Consider the following 25,471-nt stretch of genomic DNA (forward strand, 5'->3'; position numbering starts at 1 on the left):
CCAACACTCTGTGTCACACTGTGGCCAAAAAAACCCAGGCGCCCTCAGGAGGTCCATCAGTGGGGCCAGGACACTAGAAGCCCTCCCACTGTGCCCCCCCACAAAGCACCAAGAATACAGAGCATCACTGCCCCAGACAAAGCCATCTAGACCTCGTGGCTAATAGCCACTGATGGACCTCAGCTCCATATATTTATCCAATCCCCTCTTGAAGCTGTCTATGCTTGTAGCTGCCACCACCTCCTATGGCAGTGACTAATAAAGCACTGCTCAGTCTACATCTGCCCAGGACCTCAGTCCTAGGTCTTATTTTCTAGGCTTGGACACATCCCTGGAGCATGCAAACCGATGTCTCTGAGCATCTGCAGAGTGCAGCATCTGTCACTCATTCTCTTGAGGGCAGAGCTGGGGCACAAGTCCTCAGGGATGGAGAAATGGCTTGGCAGAGCCTGATGCCATCTAAGTCTGCCAGCCCCCACCCCACCCACAGAGTTCCTACACATGTATCCTGTTCCCTCGTATAACAAGTAGCATTTCAAAAACTTCTATTTCCTCCTAGCCTGATGGAAAACAGCATCTGCTTGTCATGCACATATTCAGTGCAAAGGAACCCTGCTTGAAGAAAAGGAAGCTAGCAACCTTGTTCCCAGCCTTTAAGCTCAGGACAGTTTAACACCCCAAACAGCAGCCTAGCCTTTACCAGAGATGAAATTTATAGATGCTACTTGTGGCTGGGAATAGGGCAAGAGACCCAGATGGAGGGAAGGAGCCTTGGGCGATCCCAGCTGAAGTAAACGAGGGAATACACCTGCTCCAAGGCCGTTCAACCCCGCAATACTGTTTGGTCATATTTCTTTGGTGTATGCCTGCGGAAATTTACACCCTTGTCTCATGTCTCACTCTCTCTCTGCCTCCACCCATTTCAAAGGCTGGATCACAGAATTGAACCTTTCACTCCTTCTACCTATCCCTTCCCAAAATCTGGAAAGGGATTATTTACTGTCCAGTATCCTCCCCCCCCCACCCCAATTTATCCACCCAACAACTCTCTGAAGTGTGTTATGCTAAGGCTTAGGCTGCAATCACACATGCACTTTCAATTTACTTTCCAACTAGATTATGCCAGTTGACACATTGAAATCCAGTTGGAAAATGCATTGAAAGTAGATTAAAAAAGCATGAGTCTGTGTCACCCCTGTGAATCAAGAGAAGTTTTCTCTCACACAGTTTCCTGGCAAGGTTAGGATATGAACTTAGATCTCTCCAGTTCTGGTCGGATCCTCTGCCACTTATCTTTTTGAGCTTGTGGGCACCTTTGGAATTCTGGCACAGTGTGGTTGGCTCAGCTACAAAATGGCTGTCACGCAACGGCTGCCAGTGGCAGGTGGAGCGAATAACAAAATGGCTGCCATAGCTTAACTCTAGCCACACAGTGAAGGTCCTTGCCCTGTGGTGACAGCTTATCCCATAGCAATGGTGTTTAAAAACCTGCACAGCCAATCAAATCTCCAATGGCTGATTAGGAGTGTTGCTGGACAAAAGCCTGGTTTCTAAAAGCCACTGTCTGCTGGGCTCCAGAAAAGTTGTCAGCAGGCAACCATGTTGGAGACCCCTGTTCTAAGCATGGCCCACACAAACATGCTGATAAGACCATTTTTTGTAGCAGGACCTCCTTTGCATATTAGGCCACGCACCCCTGATGCAGCCAATCCTCCAAGAGCTTACTGGGCTCTTTGTGCAGGGCCTCCTGTAAGCTCCAGGATTGGCTACATCAAGGGGGTGTGGCCTAATAGGAAAAGAAGTTCCTGCTACAAAAAACAAGCCCTGGATTAGGGCTATAAGAAGGTACCTTGGCAACACAAGTAATGTGAAAACATTTAGTAATCTGTAGAAGTTTTACATGCTCATCGAGGCTTGGGTCCCCCAGGGAACCTCTGTCAATGGGACACAGTTCCAGCAGCAGAACAGGAGTCCTTCACCTCCTCCTTTCCTGCTGAACCCCAAAACAATCTCCAAAACACTGCTGCTATGGGATGAGAGTCCTTCCAGGAGCAGCAGGAGGGGCCAGTTGAGATGGGGGCCTGCAATGGGAGGGAGGAATCTGGAAGTCTCCTCCCCTTCCGTGGGTGGTGGAAGGTGCCCACAGCTGACTCCATAGTGTTTTCAAGGCAAGAGACGTTTCCAGATGGTTTGCCATTGTTTCCTCTGTTATCACAGCCCTGGTATTCCTTTGCGGTCTCCAGGGCTTGTTTTGTAGAAAAAGCCAAGCAGGAACTCATTTGCATATTAGGCCACACCCCCTGGCACCAAGCAAATCAGAACTGCGCCCCTGCTCAAAAAAAAGTCCAGGTCTCCCATCCACATACTAGCCAACCACGCTCAGCTTCCTACCCTGCTTACCTTCCGGGACCTGATGAGATTGAGCTAGTCTGAAAATTAACTGTGGGAACCTGCCCCCGGTCTCCTGTTGGGACGGAGGCCTGGCAGGAAACCAACTAGGAGCCAGGGGTGGGGGGTAAAGAGTAGGCCTCAAAACATGGCTTCATCCCCCATCCCATGTTCAGGGTTTCAGTGAATCTGGTCTATTAGAATCTAATGCACATCCCTTGCCCTTTCTCTCTACAGTACCAGAACATCTACGGCTGTCTTACGTGCGCACGCAACAATGAGTACCGAGGATACAAAATAATTGCATTTCGGTAGGGAGTGCTGGCTGTCTATACAAACCTCTGATAAGTCGTAGGGTTCTCAACTCTGGGTTATGAAATCCCTGGAGGTTCTGAGGGTGCAGCCTGTGGAGGATGGAGTTTAGCAAAGGGAAGGAGTTCAGTGAAGTCCAATGCCATAGAGTACACCTTCCAAAGCAGCCAGTTTGGTGTAGTGGTTCAGCGCGCAGACTGTTCTCTGGGAGAACTGGGTTTGATTCCCCACGCTTCCGCTTGCAGCTGTTGGAATGGCCTTGGGTCAGCCAGAGCTCTCGTAGGAGTTGTCCTTGAAAGGGCAGCTGCTGGGAGAGCTCTCTCAGTCGCACCTACCTCATGGGTTGTCTGTTGTGGTGGAAGAAGGTAAAGGTGATTATAAGCTGCTTTGAGACTCTGATTCAGAGAGAAGGATGGGGTACAGGCCTGTAGATAAGCAGGGGCCTATGGGGCCTGGCCCCCTAACAGGGTTTTTTTTGGGGGGGGCTCACCCCCCATCCAAGGGCTTGCCCCTCTCTCCCGCCTGGGAGAGAGATTGCCTGTCCTGCACCATTTAAACCAACCACCAATCAGTCAGTTGGTGGGCTCTAAATTGTGCAGAAGGCCTCCCTGCCACTGGCCACCCTGCATGCCCCTCCCGCATGATTTAAATTGCACAGGATGGAGAGGGGTGGCGCCCAGCCTCTCCAACTTCCTGCGCTCACCCGCCCCATGGCCCTCACATTCTGCAGCCCCTACCTACTGGGCTAGTGGGGTATAAATCTGCAGTCTTCTTCTTCTTCATGTCTCCAGGGCAACTCATCTCTTTAAACCGGGAGACCTGTAGTTATTTTGGGAGATTTCTAGCCACTACCTGTGCAACAAACAGAGAAACGCAGCAGAGAGTGACGGGAGAAAACCCTACGGTTCCGTGACAACCAGCTTCCAAAGAAGCAGAAAGACACTTATACAGATATACAAAACACACTTCTGTATCATTCCAAACACTCTCAGACAAATAGGGTTGCCAAGTCCAATTCAAGAAATATCTGGGGACTTTGGGGATGGAGCCAGGAGACTTTGGGGGTGGAGCCAGGAGACATTAGGGGTGGAGCCAAGATCAAGGCTGTGACAAGCATAATTGAACTCCATCACAGGGAGTTCTGGCCATCACATTTAAAGGGACGGCACACCTTTTCAATGCCTGCCTTCCATAGGAAATAATGGAGGATAGGGGCACCTTCTTTTGGGGCTCATAGAATTGGACCCCCTGGTCCAATCTTTTTGAAACTTGGGGTGTATTTTGGGCAGAGGCACTAGATGCTATACTGAAAATCTGGTGTCTCTACCCCTAAAAAACAGCCCCCCCCCAGAGCCCCAGATACCCGCAGATCAATTCTCCACGATTTTCTATGGGAATAAATCTCCATAGGGAATAATAGAGTTCCCAGCAGACATTTCCCTCCCCTCTCCCCGCTTTCTGACGACCCTGAAGCGGGGGGAGGGCCTCCAAACCGGGGGATCCCCTGCCCCCACCTGGGGATTGGCAACCCTACAGACAAACCATCTTATAAACATACGTAGATATACAGAACGCCTAAAGTGAAAACAAAGAAATGACACAATCTAGAAAGTTCATAATAAGCAGTCCCACGTAGTCAACAGTCAGTCATTCCACATTCAAAGAAAACCTTGGTCCAATTGCTCCTGAAACACACCCCGTAGTGTTTCTGAATAGTCCTAATTCCAAATATGTTATGTGCACAGCATAACACAGCGATGAGGTAGTACTTTATATTCCCTCGTTTCACTAGAAGCTTGGACCAGCTTTCTTTCTTTCTTTTTTTTAATACATAATTTTTTATTAATTTTTCAAAAATATACGACACAATTACAACAGCTATCTTCTTCACAATTATTTTGTCGCAGTGGTAATGAACATTTTTATAATTAAATAAATGTAAATATAAACTAACTCACAAAGCACTACCATCGTATCTTAACATGATCATTGTTTACCATACACAGAAATGAAACACAAATCAATGTCATAGGAGGCAATGCCAGTAAAACGAAAAATGGAGATATTTTTTAGGGATAGAAGATTTAAATTCCGTACTGGTGTTAATATATTCAAGAAAGGGGAACCATTTTTCTACAAAATTATTCTCTTTAGTAGGGGTTTCTGTTACATAGCTCTGTGTTGCTATTTTGTCCATCGCCACAATTTCCTTAACCTTTTCCTGCCCTGAAGTCATTGCTGTATCGTGGGATATGACATTGTGTTCCATTGTTTGGCTATTATAATTTTGGCCACCATTAATAATAGGGCTGCTAAGTCCTTTTTTTGTGCTGTAAGCTTCAGCTTTGGCCAGTAATTCAAGAAAATTGCCTCTAGGGTACAAGGTATTTCACAATTTAATATATTATTTATTAGCTTTACTGAGGGTTGCCAAGTCCAATTCAAGAAATATCTGGGGACTTTGGGGGCGGAGCCAGGAGACTTTGGGGGTGGAGCCAGGAACAAGGGTGTGACAAGCATAATTGAACTCCAAGGGAGTTATGGCCATCACATTTAAAGGGACAGCACACCTTTTAAAATGCCTTTCTTCCATGGGACATAATGAAGGATAGGGGCACCATCTTTTGGGGCTCATAGAATTGGACCCCCTGGTCCAATCGTTTTGAAACTTGGGGGGTATTTTGGGGAGAGGCACTAGATGCTATACTAAAACTCTGGTGCCTCTACCTCAAAAAATAGCCCCCCCAGAGCCCCCAATAGCCTCGGAACAATTCCCCATTATTCCCTATGGGAATCGTTCTCCATAGGGAATAACAGAGTGCCCAGTAGACATTTCCCTCCCCCCTCCTGGTTTGGAGGGCCTCCAAACCAGGGAATCCCCTGCCCCCTCCCTCTCTCTCACACTCAAATACTTACTGGGTCTTGTTCCTGCAGAACTTTACTTGCTCTGAAAACTGAAAGCAAAAGAAAGGGAGGGGCCTTTCTCCTACAAAACATTTACTGACCCTTTCCCATGAAGCCCTTCCTGTTTCCTGCTTCCTACTCAGCCTTAAAAGCATACAGACCTGTTTGCAGGTTTCTAACCCTGCAGGAGCTCTAAAACCACATGATGACTGTGGGGGCAGGGCTTCCCCCACGGGCCAGCTGACTGGGGGCGGGGGAAAGCCTGTAAAAATGGGGGATCCCCCGCTGGGACCTGGGGATCGGGAAGCCTAGTTTTACTATTGTGTTCCAGAAGGCACTGATCCCAGGGCAAAGCCACCAACCATGTTGGACCAGCTTTCAATAACTCTATCAGAGCACGGCAAAGATTCCAACGCTTTGCACACAAGTTACAATTTTCAAAAAGCCTAGGGTATGTTATAACATGGCTTGTCTGAGAGTGTTTGTAATAATATAGAAGTGTGTTTTGTATATTTGTATAAGTGTCTTTATGCTTCTTTGGAAGCTGGTTATCACGGAACCTTAGGGTTTTCTCCCGTCACTACCTGAAGACTGGCAACCCTTGCTGGCCGTGGGATGGTAGTCACTGAGCTGTCAGGAGTAAAGGGATGATGGATAAGATGAAGTCAAAGCTTTGGACACCCACGCCATTTCTACTTTGCCTGGAGAGGGAGGGGTTAAGGGAGGGACAGGACCTCAGAAGGCCATGGCCTCCACCTTCCAACACAGCCATTTTCTCCCCCGGTGATCTGATGTCTGTTTCCTGGAGCTCAGGTCTAATTCCAGGAGATCTCTAGGCCCCACTTAAAGGCTGGCGACTCTAGGTGGGCATGTCCAGCTCCTTCAACGCTTTAATCCTTTTCTTCTCTGCCTTCTTTACAGGAACGGCTCGGTTTCAGTAGATTCAGTGCTGTATTTCGAGACAGAAGAACCCCCTAAAGTGCTTGCAATGTCAGCGCGGGACACTTTTGAAAACGCAACTGAAGCCCAAAGGGAGAATTTCACAGTGGGTTCGATCCAAGGTGAGCAGCGATAACTATCTTAGGACTAGACAGGGGTGGAATTCTAGCAGGAGCTCCTTTGCATATTAGGCCACACACCCCTGAGGTAGCCAATCGGCCAAGAGCTTTCAAAAAAGAGCCTTGTAAACTCTTGGGAGGATTGGCTACATCAGGGGTGTGTGGCCTAATATGCAAAGAAGCTCTTGCTGGAATTCCACCCCCCGGGACTAGAAAAGAGAAAGAGCTCAGTAGCCCCTTAAAGACAAACGGAATTTGTGGTAGGAGCAAACCTTCGTGAGTCATTGCTCACTTCTTCAGATACCGCTTCGCTTCAGTCATCATGAATTTTGTTAGCCTTTAGGGCAGGGGTCCTCAAACTACGGCCCGCGGGCCAGATGCGGCCTGCTGAGGACATTTATGCGGCCCGCCGGGTTATGGCAAAATCAGACCGGAAGTGACATTCGACCTAAACTCGCGTTAGCAACGCACACTTCCGGCACTGGGCTGAGGCGGCGGAGACAGAGTGTGAGGTGATACCGAGCTGAGGTGAGTTCCCAGGCCGGGGTGTGTGGTGTGGGGAAGGGAGAGAGATGCAGAAGACGGAGAACTGACGGCCCGCGGCCTTGTACAGTAACGGCAGTCCGGCCCTCCAACAGTCTGACGGACAGTGAACTGGCCCCCTATTTAAAAAGTTTGAGGACCCCTGCTTTAGGGTGTTGCAGGACTCTTTTTCTTTTCTGTTGCTTCAGACAGACTAACCCATCTTATCTATCTTAGGACTGTGTATATGTGCTGCAAAGAGCCCAGGAAATGGCATTACTATGGCTTTTTTGTAGCAGGAACTCCTTTGCATATTAGGCTACACGCCCTGATGTAGCCAATCCTCCTGGAGCTTACAGCAGGCCCTGTGCTAAGAGCCCTGTAAGCTCTTGGAGGATTGGCTACACTGAGGGGAGGGCAAAAAAAGCCCTGGGCGTTACGCATCAAATCCGGTTTGGGGAAACAAGTAGATGAAGAAGAAGAAAAAGAAGAAGGCCGTAAATTTATACCCTGCCCTTCTCTCTGAATCAGAGTCTCAGAGCAGTTTGCAATATCCTTTTATCTTCTTCCGCCACAACAGACACCCTGTGAGGTGGGTGGGACTGAGAGAGCTCTCCCAGAAGCTGCCTTTTCAAGGACAGCTCTGCAAGAGCTATGGCTGACCCATGGCCATTCCAGCAGGTGCAAGAGGAGGAGTGGGGAATCAAACCCGGTTCTCCCAGCTAAGAGTCCGCACACTTAACCACTACACCAAACTGGCTCTCCTGTAGCATTTTAGACACCAACAAGATTTTCAGGGTCTGACCTTTCAAAAGTCAAAGCTCTCTTGTTCTGCATCAGCACGGGAGAGCTGATGGGGAAGCTTATTGTGTGCTAATGAGTTACATGTACACTTTCCGGGGGTGGGGGGGGCAAACCGTGGTTCCCTGGGCCTTTTCAGATCAGCAAAAGGACGGCAGGAGAACATCCTCCTTCCTATGTGGAACAGACCTGTTCCAAATCAGGGCCTCCCATCCCTGGGAATCTATGTTTAAACAGGAACCTCTTGGTAGATGTCTATTCGACAGGACCCCGGGGTGGATGCTACATATAGGTATCAACTCGCGCAAGAAGCCTGATACTGAGCTGTAGCCGATGTGAAATTGCTGTTGGAGACGCTCTGCGTTTCCTTTTTTAAAAAATCACGTAAAGAATCTATATAATTGAATCAATATTGGTCCCAGGTCTGATGAAGACTGGAAAGAAACAGGTACTTAATCGATTGGCTTGTCAACACACTACTTTGGGACTTGAATGTACATGTTTTGGACATTTAGACTGGTTTCTATATAGTTCTTAGTAAAGTAGTCACTAGTTTGTATTTTTTGTTGTGTAATCCCCAGGTGAGGGCAGGGGATCCCCCAGTTTGGAGACCCTCCCCCTGCTTCATGGTCATCAGAAAGCGGGGGAGGCGGGGGAGGGAAGGTCTACTGTGCACTCCATTATTCCCTATGGAGACCAACTCCCATAGGGTATAATGGAGAATTGATCCCTGGGTATCTGGGGCTCGGGGGGGGGGCTGTTTTTTCAGGTAGAGGCACCAAATTTGCAGCATAGCATCCAGTGCCTCTCCTCAAAATACCCTCCAAGTTTCAAAAGGATTGGACAAGGGGGTCCAATTCTATGAGCCCCCAAAGAAGGTGCCCCTACCCTTCATTATTCCCAATGCAGGGAAGGCATGTAAAAGGTGTGCTGTCCCTTTCAATGTGATGGCCAGAACTCCTTTTGGAGTTATGCTTGTCACACCCTTGCTCCTGGCTCCACCCCCGATGTCTCCTGTGCGGAACAATGGTGATGTCAGGGGGTGCGACCTAGTATGCAAATGAACTCCTGCTGGGCTTTTTCTACCAAAAAAGCCCTATGCGGAACAATGGTGATATAAGGGGGTGTGGCCAGATATGTAAATAAGTTCCTGCTGGGCTTTTTCTACCAAAAAAAAGCCCTGCCTACAGCTTACAAATGAACTGTGAGCAGGAGCCTCTCTTGGCAGCCAGTGTCCTCTCAGGCATCCCCAGATTATGTTGCTGACCAGATTCTTTCTCACCTCTCCAGGGTCGAGCACTCCCCCCACCCTTGAGCCACCCACTGCCAACACCGAGTCACCCGGCACTGAGACAACCACACAGGAGAGCCCCACCGCCAGCACTGAGACCACCACTCCGGTGAGCTCTGATGGCAGCACCAAGTCACCCAGCACCAGCACAACTCCCCCGAAAAGCTCCACCACCAGCACTGAGTCGACCACTTCCCACAAGACAACCCCCACCACACCAACATTTCAAGTGACCACCCAGAAGCCCACCAGCGCCATGGTGTCTTTTTTTCTCTCGTATCTCATCACAAACCGAGAATTCGACGACACCTTGTTGTATCCCACCTCTTCGTACTACAAGCAGATAAATGATAGTATTGGGAAGATGGTAAGTGCTCCGGGGGAGGGAGGGCATGTCGAGAATGGTTAGCATAGCAGAAGACTGGTGGTGGTGGTGGTGATATTGGATTTATACCCCGTCCTTCTCTCTGAAACAGAATCTCAGAGCGGCTTACAATCTTCTTTTCGACCATTGGTCTGATCCAACATGGCTTCTGTTATGTTCTTATGAGGAAGTCCTTCTTCACCCAAAGGGTGATTAACACATGGAATTCACTGTCACAGGAATGGTGACGGCTGCCAGCACAGACAGCTTCAAGAGAGGATTGGCTAAACATCTGGAGCAGAGGTCCATCAGTGGCTGTTAGCCACAGCATATTGTTGGAACTCTCTGTCTGGGGCAGTGGTGCTCTCTATTCTTGGTGCTTGGAGGGGCAACAGTGGGAGGGCTTCTAGTGTCCTGGCCCCACTGGTGGACCTCCTGATGGCTCCTGGGTTTTTTGGCCACTGTGTGACACAGAGTTTTGGACTGGATGGGCCATTGGTCTGATCCAACATGGTTTCTCTTATGTTTCTTTATCTTCTCCCCCCACAACAGACACCTGTGAGGTGGGTGGGGCTGAGAGAGCTCTTTACAGCAGCTGCCCTTTCAAGGACAACTCTTGCGAGAGCTATGGCTGACCCAAGGCCATTCCAGCAGCTGCAAGTGGAGGAGTGGGGAATCGAACCCGGTTCTCCCAAATAAGAGTTCACACACTTAACCACTACACCAAACTGGCTCTTCCAAAAGTCTGTACGGAGTGGGGAGTGGTCAGTCACTAATAAGGCACTGATCAATCTCCTTCTGACCAGGGCCTCAGCCTGACTTATTTTCTAGGCCCGGACACATCCCTGGAGCATGCGAACCAATGTCTCTGAGCGTTTGCAGAGTGTGACATCTGTCACTCATTCTCTTCAGGGCGCAGTTGGGGCACAGTGATGTCAGCCAGTTCCCAGAGATGGAGCAAGCACTGCTTGGCAGAGCCTCCTGCCATCTAAGTTCGCTAGCCCCCATGCCAGCCTGGGCATCAGAGTTCCTACGCATATATCGCATTGCCTTATGTAACAAGGAGCATTTTTAAAAGTTCTATTTCCCCCTCTCCCCCAGCCTCCAATCACTCCATCAGCATGTGAGGAGAAACGTCATCTGCTTGTCACCCACATAATGCAACTGTGGGAACCAGCCCCCGGTCTCCCGTTGGGATGGAGGCCAGGAAATCAACTAGGAGTAGGGTTGCCGAGTCCTCTTCATCCCCTGGCGAGGGACATTCACGTGCACAATGCGTGCGCGCACGACGAAATGACGTCATCCGGAAGTGCCATCATCAAAATGATGGCGCCCATGCGGGGCCGCTCTAGGCTTTTCTGGGAAAACTCTATGATTTCCCCGGACGCTCTAGCCATTTGGGAGGTTAAAACTCTATGGTACCTATTGTACCATAGAGTTTTACCTCACAAATGGCTAGAGCGTCCGGGAAAACCATGGAGTTTTCCTGGAAATGCCTAGAGTGGCCCCGCACCGGGGAGGGGCACGCCATTTTGATGATGTCACTTCCGGGTGATGTCATCGTGCCTGCGGTGCAGGGGGAGGTTCCCCCCACCAGCCCAATGTGGATCGGCAGGCTGAGAACTTCCTGGGCAGGAGATTCCCCACCTGGACCAGGGTCTTGGCAGCCTTAACTAGGAGCCAGGGATGTAAGGAGTAGACCTCAAAATATGGCTTCATCCCCCATCCAATGTTTAAGGTTTCAGTGAATCTGGTCTATTAGAATCTAACGCACATCCCTTGCCCTTTCTCGCTACAGTACCAGAACATCTACGGCTGTCCTAAATGCACACGCAAAAATGAGTACCGAGGATACGAAATAGTTGGATTTCGGTAGGTTTTGGGGCCATCTATACACCCCTCTGATAGGTTGTGTGGTTTCCAGCTCTGAGTTATGAAATTCCCAGAGATGTTTACGGGTGGACCCTGGAGAGGACGGATTTTTGCGGAAGGGAAGGAACTCAGTGAAGTAGGGTTGCCAAGTCCAGTTCAAGAAATATCTGGGGACTTTGGAGGTGGAGCCAGGAGACTTTGGGGGCGGAGCCAGGAGCAAGGGTGCGACAAGCAGAATTGAACTCCAAAGGGAGTTCTGGCCATCACATTGAAAGGGACCACACACCTTTTAAAGGCTTTCCTTTCATAGGAAATAATGGATAGGGGCACCTTCTTTTGCGGCTCGTAGAACTGGATCCCTTGGTCCAATCTTTATGAAACTTGGGGGGTATTATGGGGAGAGGCACTGGATACTATACTGAAAATATAGTGCCTCTGCCTCAAAAAACAGCCCCCCAGAGCCCCAGATACCAGCGGATCAATTCTCCATTATTTTCTATGGGAATCAGTCTCCATAGGGAATAATAGAGTTCCCAGCAGATATTTCCCTTCCCTTCTCCCGCTTTATGATGACCCTGAAGCAGGGAGGGGGAGGGCCTCCAAACTGGGGGACCCCCGCCCCCACCTGGGGATTGGCAACCCTACAATGAAGTCCGATGCCATAGAGTTCACCTTCCAAAGCAGCCGTTTCTCTAGGGCAACTGATCTCTTTAACCGGGAGACCTGTTGTAATTCCGGGAGATTTCCAGCCATGACCTGGAGACTGGCAACCCTTGATGGTGTGGGCGACAAAAGCGACTGAGCTCGCAGGAGTAAAGGGATGATGGATGAGGTGAAGTCAGGGATTCTGATACCGAAGTCATTTCTACTTTGCCTGGGGAGGGAGGGGTCTGGGGAGGGACAGGACCTGAGCGGGGTATAAGACCATGGAGTCCATCCTCCAAAGCAGCCATTTTCTCCCAGGAAACTGGTGTCTGTCACCTAGGGTTTCCTTTGGGGGTGGAGCCAGCAGACATTGGGGTGGAGCCAGGAGCAAGGTTGTGGCAAGCAGAATTGAACTCCAAAGGGAGTTCTGGCCATCACATTGAAAGGGACCGCTCACCTTTTAAATGCCTTCCCTCCATTGGAAATAATGAAGGATAGGGGCACCTTGTTATGGGGCTCATAGAATTGGATCCCCTGGTCCAATCTTTTTGAAACTTGGAAGGTGTTTTGCAGAGAGGTATCTGATGCTATGCTAAAAATGTGGTGCCTCTACCTCAAAAACCAGCCTCCCCCAGTGCCCCAGATACCCACAGATCAATTCTCCATTATACCCTATGGGAATTGGTCTCTATAGGGAATAATGGAGTGCCCAGCAGATATTTCCCTCTCCCCCCCCCACTTTCTGATGACCCTGAAGCGATCCCCTGCCCCCACCTGGGGATTGGCAACCTTACTGTCGCCTGGAGCTCAGGCTTAATTCCAGGAGATCTCCAGACTCCACTTAAATGCTGGCAACCAGTGTCCCCTTTAAGCTAATAAATCTAAGTGGGCAGCCGTGTTGGTCTGAAGCAGTTCAACAAAGCAGGAATCAAGTGGCACCTTCAAGACCAACAAAGTTCTATTCAGAACGTAAGCTTTCGTGTGCTAAAAGCACACTTCTTCAGACGAGGGGATCAGGTACAGTAAAAGTGTGCTTTTAGCACACGAAAGCTTACGTTCTGAATAAAACTTTGTTGGTCTTAAAGGTGGGAATCGACTCCTGCTTTGTCCCTCTAAGCTGAGTTAGTGTGAGCTAGCTCACAGGTTTCTTAGCCTCCAGCTCACACATTTTTGTCTTAACACAGGAGGGATGGCCCCAGAGCAAACAAATTTCTGCAGTAGCTCACAACTTTAATGCCAGTAGCTCACAGAGCAGGGTTTTTGCTCGCAAGACTCCACAGCTTAGAGGGAGTATTGCTGGCAACCCTAGGTGGGCGCGTGTCCAACTTCTACAGTGCTTGTATTCTTTTTTTCTCTCCCTCCTTTACAGGAAGGGCTCTATTAGGGTATGGTCCGTGTTGTTTTTCGAGACAGAACAGTCTTCTGAAGAGCTGGCCGTGGCAGCATTGGAGACTTTTGAAAAAGCAGACCCAAGCCTACGGGATGAATTATCGGTGACTTCGGCCCGAGGTGAGCGGTTATAACCCTTTTAGGAGTAAGAAGCCCAGTAGCACCTTTAAGACTAACAGATTTATTGGGTTAAAGTACATGAAATGTTACAAGGGGTCTTGAAAATGGTCTTACCATTTAAAACTGAGGTATTTTTGTTAAATATAACACAGCAATTAGTGGATCAAGACAATAGGTATCGAATGGTACATGTGGTAATAGCTGCAGGAATTTTACATGCAAAAAATTGGTGGGGGGGGAATGTACCAAGTATGGAAGAATTACTAGAGAACATTCCAAATATAGCGGAATTAGATATTTTAACGGCTCTTTTGAATGGAAAATCAAGAAAAATAGCAGTAGACAAATGGGATAGACTGTATAATTGGATACAAGAAAATGGGAGTAGAAAACGTCTATGTAAATGAGGCAAAATGGGCTTCAAAGTAAAGGTAAATACGATTGTAAAATTTAAAAGTCTTTAAAGCTACCTTTGTTCTCTGTTTTATGTATTTATGTTGAATAGGAAAAGGGGTTTTTTTTCTCTGTATGTATATGAAACAAACTAGAAATATGAAAAAAGACTAACAAATTTTATTGTAGCATAAGCTTTCGAGAAACACAGCTCTCTTCGTCAGATGCATCTGACGAAGAGTGCTGTGCTTCTCGAAAGCTTATGCTACAATAAAATTTCTTAGTCTTAAGAGGACTCTTTACTATTTTGCAGCAACAGTCTAAGACGGCTAACTCCCCTGCATCTTTGGAGTGTGCATGTACACTACAGAACAGCCCAGAATGTGGCATAACACATCAAACCCAGTTTAGGGGAACGGCTAGATCTGAATCACATAAGAACATAAGAGAAGCCATGTTGGATCAGGCCAGCAGCCCATCCAGTCCAACACTCTGTCACACAGTGGCCATAAGAACATAAGAGAAGCCATGTTGGATCAGGCCAATGGCCCATCCAGCCCAACACTCTGTGTCACACAGTGGCCATAAGAACATAAGAGAAGCCATGTTGGATCAGGCCAATGGCCCATCCAGCCCAACACTCTGTGTCACACAGTGGCCAAAACAACCAACAACAGGTGCTATTAAGAGGTCCACCAGTGCAGCCAGGACACTAGAAGCCCTCCCACTGTTGCCCCCCAAGCACCAAGAATATAGAGCATCACTGCCCCAGACAGAGTCTCCCACCTATATAGATCATGAGTAGCAAAAATTCTCAAGTAATTCTGAATTTGGAGACTGGTAATCCCAGGAATAGATGAAGCCAGTAAAAGGACTGCAAAGAAGATATCCCTGAGAAGAAGAAAACAGGTTCAAACTGTATCTTGGATAAAGCATTATTGCAAAACAGGAGTATAGACCGGTTATGCCTGTAAGCTGATTGTGTTGGAGTAACCTCTGCATACATTGTGCAAATCCGGACCTACTTGAGGATTTTTGCTACTAGTAAAAGACTTGGAATACAAGATCATATTTTGTGAAAGTGTTTTTGATTGGACTTTTGAAGATAGGAAATTGACAAGAGGCCTCCTATACTCGAAGCTGTTGCCCATTCCTTGTCTCCTGACTGTTTGACTTTTTCCTGTTGCCCACCTGGAGGCTGGCAACCCTATGATAGATGGGGGAAATATGCTCATTGCTCGCCCTGGCAGTTTGAATGAGGAGCCCTCTGATGCTAGATGGCTCTCGTGAGACCCAGGAACACGACCTCTGGGAATCCATCCCATTGGCCCCGACTCCTGCTCATTTTGGCCCCTGATTTAACCTCTTCCCATTGCAGGAAGCTCTGCCCCAATGCCAATACCTGATCCCCCCGCACCCGTACCAGGCTATGGCATCGCACTCCTCGTCTTGGTTGCCATCCTTCTGCTGCTAGCCATCATTGCCTTCCTCCTGCTGGTGAGTACCTCTGCCTTCTTCCTCTCTTTCCAATACGTTTGCATCTCCTCCTTTGTCCCAGTCGTAGGCATGGCTGCCTCTGTCCTATTGTTTCATCACCACAACCCTAAGAGGGAGGCTAGACTATGAGATAAGAACATAAGAATATGAGAGAAGCCATGTTAGATCACGCCAATGGCCCATTAGGGTTGCCCAGTCCCCCCCGCCCCCAGCCTCTGGCGGGGGACTTGTTTCGTGCGCGCAAAGCACGCGCGGCACAATGACGTCACCTGCAAGTGATGTCATCACGCCAGCGACGTCGCGCGCCTGCCACTCTAGGCATTTCCAGGAAAACTCCGTGGTTTTCCCAGATGCTTTAGCATTTTGGGAGGGGAAAATTCTATGGTACCTATTGTACCATAGAGTCTTCCCTTCCAAATTGCCAGAGCGTCTGGGAAAACCATAGTGTTTCCTCGGAAATGCCTAGAGTGGTTGGCGCACAATGTTGCCAGCATGATGACATCATTTGCGGATGATGTCATCACGCTGGGGACATCAGGAGATTCCCCCCACCGGCCCAGTGTGGGCTGGCAGGTTGGGAACCTTCTGGGTGGGAGAACCCCCACCTGGACCGGGGGCTTGGCAGCCCTATGGCCCATCCAGTCCAACACTCTGTGTCACACAGTGGCCAAAAAACCAGGTGCCATCGGGAGGTCCGCCAGTGGGACCAGGACACTAGAAGCCCTCACACTGTTGCCCACCCCCCCAAGCCCCAAGAATACAGAACATCACTTGCCCCAGACAGAGTTTTCCAGAGCGGGGGTAGGGCCTCCAAACCGGGGGATCCTCTGTCCTCAACTAGGGATTAACAACCCTACTAAGACCATGTGACCCCAAGATCATCCAATGACATTCATGGGAAAAGGGGGGTTGGATCTTTTCCACGTGGTCACGCTCTCCTGCAGGAGCCCTGGTGTTGCCGTGAGTGCCGATGGCCCCCTAGTACTTCCCCCCGACACACATGCACAACATGAACTGAGGTCTGCATGGGCAAGGCCTTTGGGCCTTTTCACGAACATCTTTGAATGCTCGCTATTCACCATAAAAAGTTCGGCAGGAATTCATTTGCATATTAGGCCACACCCCCTGACATCACCCACACGGGGCCTTTTTGTAGAAAAAGCCCAGCAGGACTTCATTTACCTATCAGGCCACACCCCAAGCTTCAAGCCAACCAGAATTGTGTTCCTGTGTGTTCCTGCTCAAAGCCTCACTCTGCACTCACAGGGTTACCAGCTCTTAGTTCTGAACAACCTGGCCATACGGGGAGGGTTGCCAGGTTTCCATTGGGGGTGGGAGATCTCCTGCTTCCCCCACCCCACCCCGCACAGCAGGTGCTCCCTGCTGCTGCCTGTCAGCTGGCTGTCTGTGGAAAATATCAGGAAAACTGGAAGGAGATGCCAGCAGCATCCCCATATGCTGACGTCACTCACTATGTCCCCGGAAGTGACGTCAGGACATCCCTTGTGTGCTCAGGAAATGATGTCAGCCTGGTATTTGAACAAAACATGACTGGCGAGGGACCCCCCACCTGGTAAGCAGGGCTTTTTTTTGTAGCAGGAGCTCCTTTGTATGTTAGGCCACACACCCCTGATGTAACCAATCTTCCTGGAGCTTACAGTAGGCCCTGTACAAAGAGCCCTGAAAGCTCTTGGAAGATTGACTACATCAGGGGGTGTGGGGCCTAATATGCAAAGGAGCTCCTTCTAGAATTCCACCCCTGTAGCCAATCCTCCAAGAGCTTACAGGGCTCTTAGCACAGAGCCTACTGTAAGCTCCAGGAGGATTGGCTACATCAGGGGGTGTGAGGCCTAATATGCAAAGGAGTTCCTGTTACCAAAAAAAAGCCCTGATGGTAACTCCTCCCTCCCCACCCCCACTAGCTGCCGGGAGGACTGGGCAACCCTAGATAGAGAGTGGACCTTTTGGAGGAGAGGGTTTGAGAAAGGGAGATACCTCAGCGCAGTATAATGCCATAGAATTCACCCTCTAGCAGCCATTCCTCTAGGCAAACTGATCTCTGTAGTCTGGAGATCAGTTGTAATTCCAGGAGATCTCTGGGCCCTACCTGGAGGTTGGCAACTGTACGATCTAGAGTCCTAGCTGGCAACCAGATTTCCTGCAGGGTCCTTGTAAGAATCAAGAGCAGGATACTGGGCCTGTAGCTCAACCTTTCATTTCCATTCCTCTGAAGTCATTTACTTGGCCAGCCCACCTTTTGTCCTCAGTATTGGCAACTGGGATGGGGAGGAGTTGGCCAGATGTGGCCCAGCAGGTAGCAGCAGACCCTACCCTTTTAAGAATTTTCCTCCTTGCCTCTCCCGCCTGCTCTCCAGGCCCCGAACAACTTTGACGTTCCTTTCGCTCTTCTTCAATCCCTCCCAGATTATCTACCGTTGTCGACGAAACCACCGTGGCCGCCTTGATCTGCTCCACAGCCAGGAGTCCTACCATCCCATGAGCGAGTATCCGACATACCACACGCACGGGAGATACGCTGCACCAGTCCCCAAGTCCAATCTTTACAGTGAAGTAAGTGTATCTTCCTTTGTAGCCTGGCACCGCTCGTTGCAGAACAGGGTGGAATGAAAACCTTTCACGTAGGGTTCCCAAGTCCTCAGCTGCCCCTGGCGGGGGACTTTTTCCACGTGCAACATGATGACGTGCAGCAGTGACGTCATTGTGCCAGCAATGTTGCTCGTCAGCCGCTCTAAGCGTTTCCGGGAAAACTCTATGGTTTTCCCAGACGCTCTAGCGATTTGGGAGGGGGAAACTCTATGGTACCCAATGTACATTAGGTACTATAGAGTTTTCCCCTTCCCAATCGCTAGAGCGTCCGGGAAAACTATAGTTTTCCCAGAAACGCCTAGAGCGGCCAATGAGCGATGTCGCCGGCGCAATGACGTCACTTCCGGGTGACACCATCGCGCCAGTGCCATCGGGGGAGGTTCCCCCCGTCGGCCCAATGTGGGCCTGCGGGTTGGGAACCTCCAGGGCGGGAAAACCCCTGCCCGGCAGCCCTACGAAATGGGGAGGGTGGATGGTAAACCCACGCTCTTGAAACCAAGGCAGATCACCAGCCTGTCTAGCCCAGTGTTGCCAGCTCTGGGGTTGGGAAATACCTGGAGATTTTGTGGGTGGAGCCTGAGGAGGGCGGGGTTTGGAGAGGAGGGACTTCAGTAGTGTGTAATGGGGTGGGTAGGGTTGCCAGTTCCAGACTGGGAAACTCCCGGAACTGTGGGGATGGAACCTTGGAGTTCAGGGACCTCGGAGGGCTACAATGCCATGGAGTCCACCTTCCAAAACATCCATTTCCTGCAGGGAAACGGATCTCTGTCCTCTGGAGAGGAACTGTAATTCCAGGGGATCCCTAGCTCCCACCTGGAGGCTGGCATCCCTGGGTCCCTGTCCTCACCGGGCTCCACTCCCGAATCTCCGGGAGTTTCCCAGCCTAGAGCTGGCAACACTACGGGCTTCCAGTCACCCCCCAGTAGACAGGGGGAAGCTGGCAACTTTGACTAAGGCTGCGATCACACACACTAAATAATGCACTTGCAATCCACTTTCCAGTTGGATTTTGTCAGTTCACCTTCGAACTAGACCTTTAATCCCGGTTTAGTCTGTCCCCAAACTGATATTGAACATATGAAGCTGTCTTCTACTGTATCAGACCCTCGGTCCATCAAAGTCAGTCTTGTCTACTCAGATTGGCAGCGGCTCTCCAGGGTCTCAAGCTGAGGTTTTTCACGCCTACTTGCCTGGACCCTTTTTTTTTGGAGATGCCAGGGATTGAACCTGGGAGCTTCTGCTTCCCAAGCAGATGCTTTACCACTGAGCCATATATTCATCGCTAGAATCACAGAATCAGAGAAATCAACTGAATGATTCTATGATTTTAGTGTAGAATGTCAGCTTGTGGACAGGGCTAAATAAGGGTCCAGTGCAGGGCTGTCAAACTCATTTGTTATGAGGGACAGATCTGACATAAACGAGACCTTGTTGGGCAGGGCCATGGCCACGTGTGTACCTATTTAAGATTAGGTAGCAGAGATATAAACTTTGGGCATTTTCGTACTTACCTTACGCCGGAGCGACGTCCCTCTTTACCGTGCAGCGTCTGCGCGGATTTCGCACTAATTGCTCCGCAGAACCCGGAAGAGCCGCAAAGTCCCGCGGCTTTTGCGTCGCAAATGTAAACTGGTTTTTGGCGGTTTACATTTGCGACGCAAAAGCCCCGGGACTTTGCGGCTCTTCCAGGTTCTGCGGAGCAATTAGTGCGAAATCCGCGCAGACGCTGCGCGGTGAAGAGGGACGTCGCTCCGGCATAAGGTGAGTGCGAAAACGCCCTTTATAAAGGACACAGGCAAACATATTTAAAAAAAAAAAATTAAACCATGGTTACAACATTAGCACTCATTGCTCTTAAAGATGCTTTCTTTGTATTTCTCCCATGGGATCCAGAGAATTGGGCAAAGGAAGCTCTGGCTCTTTCCTTCCTTCCCCAGGGGAAGGAGCCTCAGCCAACAGAAGGAAGAAAGGCTTGGTTCAGTAGCTCTGCCATGTAATTAAGAGAGCCTTGCAAAACAAGCTCTGCCTCTCCCCAGTTCCTCCCTAAGGGAGAAGCCAAAGCCAATGGAGGAAATAGAGGCTTTGGTCTGTAGCTCCCGTGCAATGGAGCAAGCCTTGCAAAGCAAGCTGTTATGCAGAAGGAAGCAAGAGAGAGGAAGAAGGAAGCAGATGACAGCCAGTTGCTCGGGGGCCTGATAGGAGCCCTCCGGAGGCCTGAAATTACAGTAAAATCCCATTGGAAAGTGCATTGAAGGTGCGTTATTTAATGTGTGTGACTGCAGCCTCAGTGCTGGTCAGCTAAGCTGCATTTCCTTGTGTGGGAAAGCACAAAGCTGCAGTCTCTGATATATCTCCCCACCTCATGTACCAATAGCTTCATTAGGCCTACATAGCTTCTGCCCTTGACCCCATCAGCTCCTTCCCGGCTATAGAGTTAATCTCTAACTAGGAGTGAAAACTGCCACTAAGGCCAGCCGGTTTCGGGCCATGTCACCTCTGCCGGTGCCCAAGGACTTAAAATGCTGGTTTCCGCCTCCTCCCCCATTACACTTCATGGCAAAGGAGTGGGTGACAGGTACAAAAAGTGCCTCCTCCCAGGCCTCTGAGCTGACCCAGGGTCAGGGTTACCGTTATGGCTGACCAGGCCGGTTGCCAAGGCAACCAGGGGCCTAACCTAGCTTGAGGCCTGTTCTATATTTGTGTTGGTGGGGGGGAAGGTCTCATTCGACTCACAGCAGGGTGAGTCCAGGTAAATGTCACATAAGAGGCTCTGGCCCCATCTGTTCCGTTCGGGGACATGTTAACTGCTGAGCAAACACCACAGCCCCTTGAGCAAATAGACATCTTCTCAGTGCCTGTGGGATCCAGAAACCTGGGGGAAAGGAGGGAGGAAGGGGGCTTCGAACTGGCGTCACCAACGCTGCACTGGGGTATCCTTTTTTCTTCTTGCCAAAGAAGCCCTCCTGGACGGGGGAGGGGGGTGTTTGCCGTTTTGGGGTCAAACACATTTTTCCTTGGCTCTCTGGCCGCTCCCTTCCTCATGAGCAGGCAGTGTTTACACATGACATTGAACAGCTTGTGATGTGGCTGGCAGTCGCCCAGGTCTCTGCAGAGAGCAGCTGGCTGTTCCTGGCATTTAACCCACGAGATCCAGGCACTCCACGGGGCGGGGTGGGGGGGAGCTGCGCAGCCACCGCAGTCAGGTTAGCAGATGCAGAACCCAGAAGGCTGAGATCCATCTGCCCTTTCGCTCTCATCTTTGCCTTAAAGGAAAACAAACAAAAGGAAAGAAAGAAACAAGTTTCTGGCCTAGGGTTGCCAATCCCCAGGTGGGGGCAGGGGATCTCCCAGTTTGGAGGTCCCCCTCCCTGGCTTCAGGGCCATCAGAAAGCGGGTGGGGGGGAGGAAAATGTCTGTTGGGCACTCCCTTATTCCCTATGAAGATCAATTCCCATAGGGTATAATGGAGAATTGATCCACAGGTATCTGGGGCTCTTGGGGGGGGGTTGTTTTTTGAGATAGAGGCACCAAATTTGCAGCATAGCATCCAGTACCTCTCTTCAAAATACCCTCCAAGTTTCAAAAGGCTTGGACCAGGGGGTTCAATTCTGTGAGTCCCCAAAGAATGTGTCCCTATCCTTCATTTTTTCCAATGGAGGAAAGGCATTTAAAAGGTGTGCGGTCCCTTTAAATGGGATGGCCAGAACTCCCTTCAAAGTTCAGTTATGCTTCTTGCAACCTTGCTCCTGGCTCCACCCCCAAAGTCTCCTGGCTCCACCCCCAATTGAACTTGGCAACCCTATTCTGGCCCTCATTGTTGCAAGTGGAAATTTGGAAACCCTGCCAGTCCTTCATGCCTTTCCATCTACTTCTTTAAAATATTATTCCTTGTTTAGTATTTAGCAGGGCTTTTTTTTTGTAGCAGGAACTCCTTTGCATATTAGGCTACACCCCCCCCTGATTTAGCCAATCCTCCTGGAGCTTACAGTAGGCCTGGTACTAAGAGCCCTGTAAGCACTTGGAGGATTGGCTACATCGGGGAGTGGTGTAGCCTAATATGCAAAGGAGTTCCTGCTACAACAAAAGCACCCTGGTATTTAGTATTTAATAGTATTTAGCCAACCAGTTGCCTTCTCACTCTCCACCCCACCCCCACCCCCCACCATCAGGGATTCACATTTAAACTTTGACGCCCTTTGGGTTTTATGCTGTTGAAAGCATATCATAATGCCCCTGTATAAATCGATGGTGCGGTCTCATTTGGAGTACTGTGTGCAGTTCTGGTCGCCACACCTCAAAAAGGATATTATAGCATTGGAGAAAGTCCAGAAAAGGGCAACTAGAATGATTAAAGGGCTGGAGCACTTTCCCTATGAAGAAAGGTTGAAACGCTTGGGGCTCTTTAACTTGGAGAAACGTCGACTGCGGGGTGACATGATAGAGGTTTACAAGATAATGCATGGGATGGAGAAAGTAGAGAAAGAAGTACTTTTCTCCCTTTCTCACAATACAAGAACTCGTGGGCATTCGATGAAATTGCTGAGCAGACAGGTTAAAACGGATAAAAGGAAGTACTTTTTCACCCAAAGGGTGATTAACATGTGGAATTCACTGCCACAGGAGGTGGTGGTGGCCACAAGCATATCCACCTTCAAGAGGGGTTTAGATAAAAATATGGAGCACAGGTCCATCAGTGGCTATTAGCCACAGTGTGTGTGTATATATAAAATTTTTTGCCACTGTGTGACACAGAGTGTTGGACTGGATGGGCCGTTGGCCTGATCCAACATGGCTTCTCTTATGTTCTTATGTTCTTAAAGGAAAAAGGAAAGGTCCCCTGTGCAAGCACCAGTCGTTTTCGACTCTGGGGTGATTTTGCTTTCACAGCGTTTTCACAGCAGACTTTTTACAGGGTGGTTTGCCGTTGCCTTCCCCAGTCATCTACACTTTCCCCCCAGCAAACTGGGTACTCATTTTACCGACCTCGGAAGGATGGAAGCCTGAGTCAACTTTGAGCCGGCTACCTGAAAACCCAGCTTCCGCCGGGGATCGAACTCCGGTCGTGAGCAGAGCTTAGGACTGCAGTACTGCAGCTTTAACACTCTGCACCACGGGGCTCTTAGATGTTATCTGATTGGTTTTATGACTTTTGTATTTTATCTGTATACTTTGTTTGTTTATGTTAATTTGTCTTCTGCCCTTTCTGGCAAACAGGCTCAGGGCGGATCACGACAGGAGTTAAAACAATTAAAACCTGCAAGATAAAATCATAAAATACAATAAAACAGATAACACCTATATCAAAGGCAGTGATTCCCACTGGGCGCATTCTATTTATCAGTACAGCTGTAGGCCCAGAGATGAAATAATAAATTAAGATAAAACGATATAGCATCATGGCAAGCAAGGGAGGCCAAGCAGATGGAAATAACGATGTCCGCTTCCTCAACTGAAGGCCATTCGATGTGCGTCCCTTTAAATGTGATGGCCAGAACTCCCTTTGGAGTTCAACAAAGCAGGAGTCAAGTTTCACCTTTAAGACCAACCAATTTTTATTTAGAACGTAAGCTTTCGTGTGCTCTTAAGCACACTTCATCAGACAAGGAATCCAGCACAGTGAGCACAACCTTGCTCCTGGCTCCACCCCCAAATTCTCCTGGCTCCACCCCCAAAATCCCCAGCAATGTTCCCTCTAAGCTGAGTCAGTGTGAGCTAGCTCACAGATTTGTAGCCTCCAGCTCACACATTTTTGTCTTAGCTCAGGAAGGATGGCCCCAGAGCTCAATAATTGATGCAGTAGCTCACAACTTATTGCCAGTAGCTCACAACTTTCATGCCGGTAGCTCACAAAGTAGAATTTTTGCTCGCAAGACTTTGAGGGAACATCGGTCCCCAGATATTGCTTGAATTTAACCTGGCAACCCTAATGATGTCACTTCTGGGTGATGTCATTGCGCAGGGCACATCACATAGCGACGGTGCTGTTTGTGAGTGGGGATCCCCCCTCACCTCACAGCCTGCTCTGTGCTGGGGTTTTCAGCCCCCTGACCAGAGGATTCCCCACCCCTGGCGACAGCTTGACACCTCTACAGCCCATGCCCAACTGCCTTCTCTCCCCAGGAGGAAAATAAAGAGAAATTTGACACAACGGCTGGTTTGGAAGAGACAGTTCTGCTTTTAATGACCAGGCAGCTCCTTGGGAACAAGAGGCACATAAAACTACTTTGACAGGGCCAATACGCCCCATAAAGGAATGCTGAAAACGGTTAACGGTGCCTTCCCTATCACCTAGAAAGGCATTTGACATAGGATTGCCAAGTCCAATTCAAGAAATATCTGGAGACTTTGAGGTGGAGCCAGGAGACTTTGAGGGTGGAGCCAGGAGCAAGGGTGTGGCAAGCACAATTGAACTCTGAAGGGAGTTCTGGCCATCACATTTAAAGGGACCACGCTCCTTTTAAATGCCTTCCCTCTGTTTAGAATAATGAAGGATAGGGGCACCTTCTTTTGGGGCTCATAGAATTGGAGTCCCTGGTCCAATCCTTTTGAAACTTGGGGGGGGGGTGTTTTGAGGAAAGGCACCAGATGCTATGTTGAAAATTTGGTGTCCCTACCTCAAAAAACAGCCCCCCAGAGCCCCAGATACCCACAGATCAAATCTCCATTATACCTTATGGGAATCAGTCTCCACGGGGAATAATGGAGTGCCCAGAAGACATTTCCCTCCCCTCACCACCACTTTCTGATGACCCTCCAAACTGTGGGATCCCCTGCCCCCCACCTGGGGATTGGCAACCCTAATTTGACACAAAGACAGGAAAAACTTCACTGCGCCTGCTTAATTTCTGCATTTCTTCAAGCCTCGCCCTCACTGTTGATATCTCCTCTGTTTTTTTCTACAGAAACCGCCCACCAATGGCACCAGCCCTTTCTCCTACACCAACCCTGCAATGGCCAACGACAACCTTTAGGGGGTGCACTTCCCACAGCTAGACTCCAGGGGGGAGGGGGTGGCAGGTTGAACCTGGCTGGGCCAGGCTGATCCACAGGGAAATTGTTGGTGGGGGAATTGCTGAGCTCTGAGGGAAAAAAGACCTGTCTTGAAAACCACTACATCCAGGTTTCAACGAGGCCGCTCGCCTATAATGAGCAAAGAATTGCATGCAGGTGAGCAAACACCCAAGTTGGGAGACCTTCTCAGCTGGAAGAACTGGTTTCTTTCCTCATGAACGATCGATGCCTCACCAACGATTCACATTTGTATGTTGAGGACGGCCCAGCTAATCGAAAGTGATGAGGACTAGTAAC

General features: G+C 49.5%; 1 protein-coding gene across 1 annotated transcript in view; it reads left to right on the plus strand.

Annotated features, from left to right (window-relative positions):
* Positions 1–25,202, plus strand: part of MUC1 (mucin 1, cell surface associated) — a 34,872-nt gene extending 9,670 nt beyond the window's left edge. The window contains exons 4-11 of the mRNA XM_060253016.1: positions 2,626–2,699; positions 6,526–6,665; positions 9,276–9,643; positions 11,439–11,512; positions 13,527–13,666; positions 15,438–15,556; positions 17,981–18,127; positions 25,066–25,202. Coding sequence (XP_060108999.1) covers positions 2,626–2,699; positions 6,526–6,665; positions 9,276–9,643; positions 11,439–11,512; positions 13,527–13,666; positions 15,438–15,556; positions 17,981–18,127; positions 25,066–25,134 — 1,131 coding nt within the window. The 3' untranslated portion in view covers positions 25,135–25,202. The remainder of the gene's footprint in view (positions 1–2,625; positions 2,700–6,525; positions 6,666–9,275; positions 9,644–11,438; positions 11,513–13,526; positions 13,667–15,437; positions 15,557–17,980; positions 18,128–25,065) is intronic.
* Positions 25,203–25,471: the final 269 nt, after the last annotated feature.

This window comes from Heteronotia binoei, chromosome 1 (genome assembly GCF_032191835.1).
Source record: "Heteronotia binoei isolate CCM8104 ecotype False Entrance Well chromosome 1, APGP_CSIRO_Hbin_v1, whole genome shotgun sequence".
Classification (NCBI taxonomy): domain Eukaryota; kingdom Metazoa; phylum Chordata; class Lepidosauria; order Squamata; family Gekkonidae; genus Heteronotia; species Heteronotia binoei.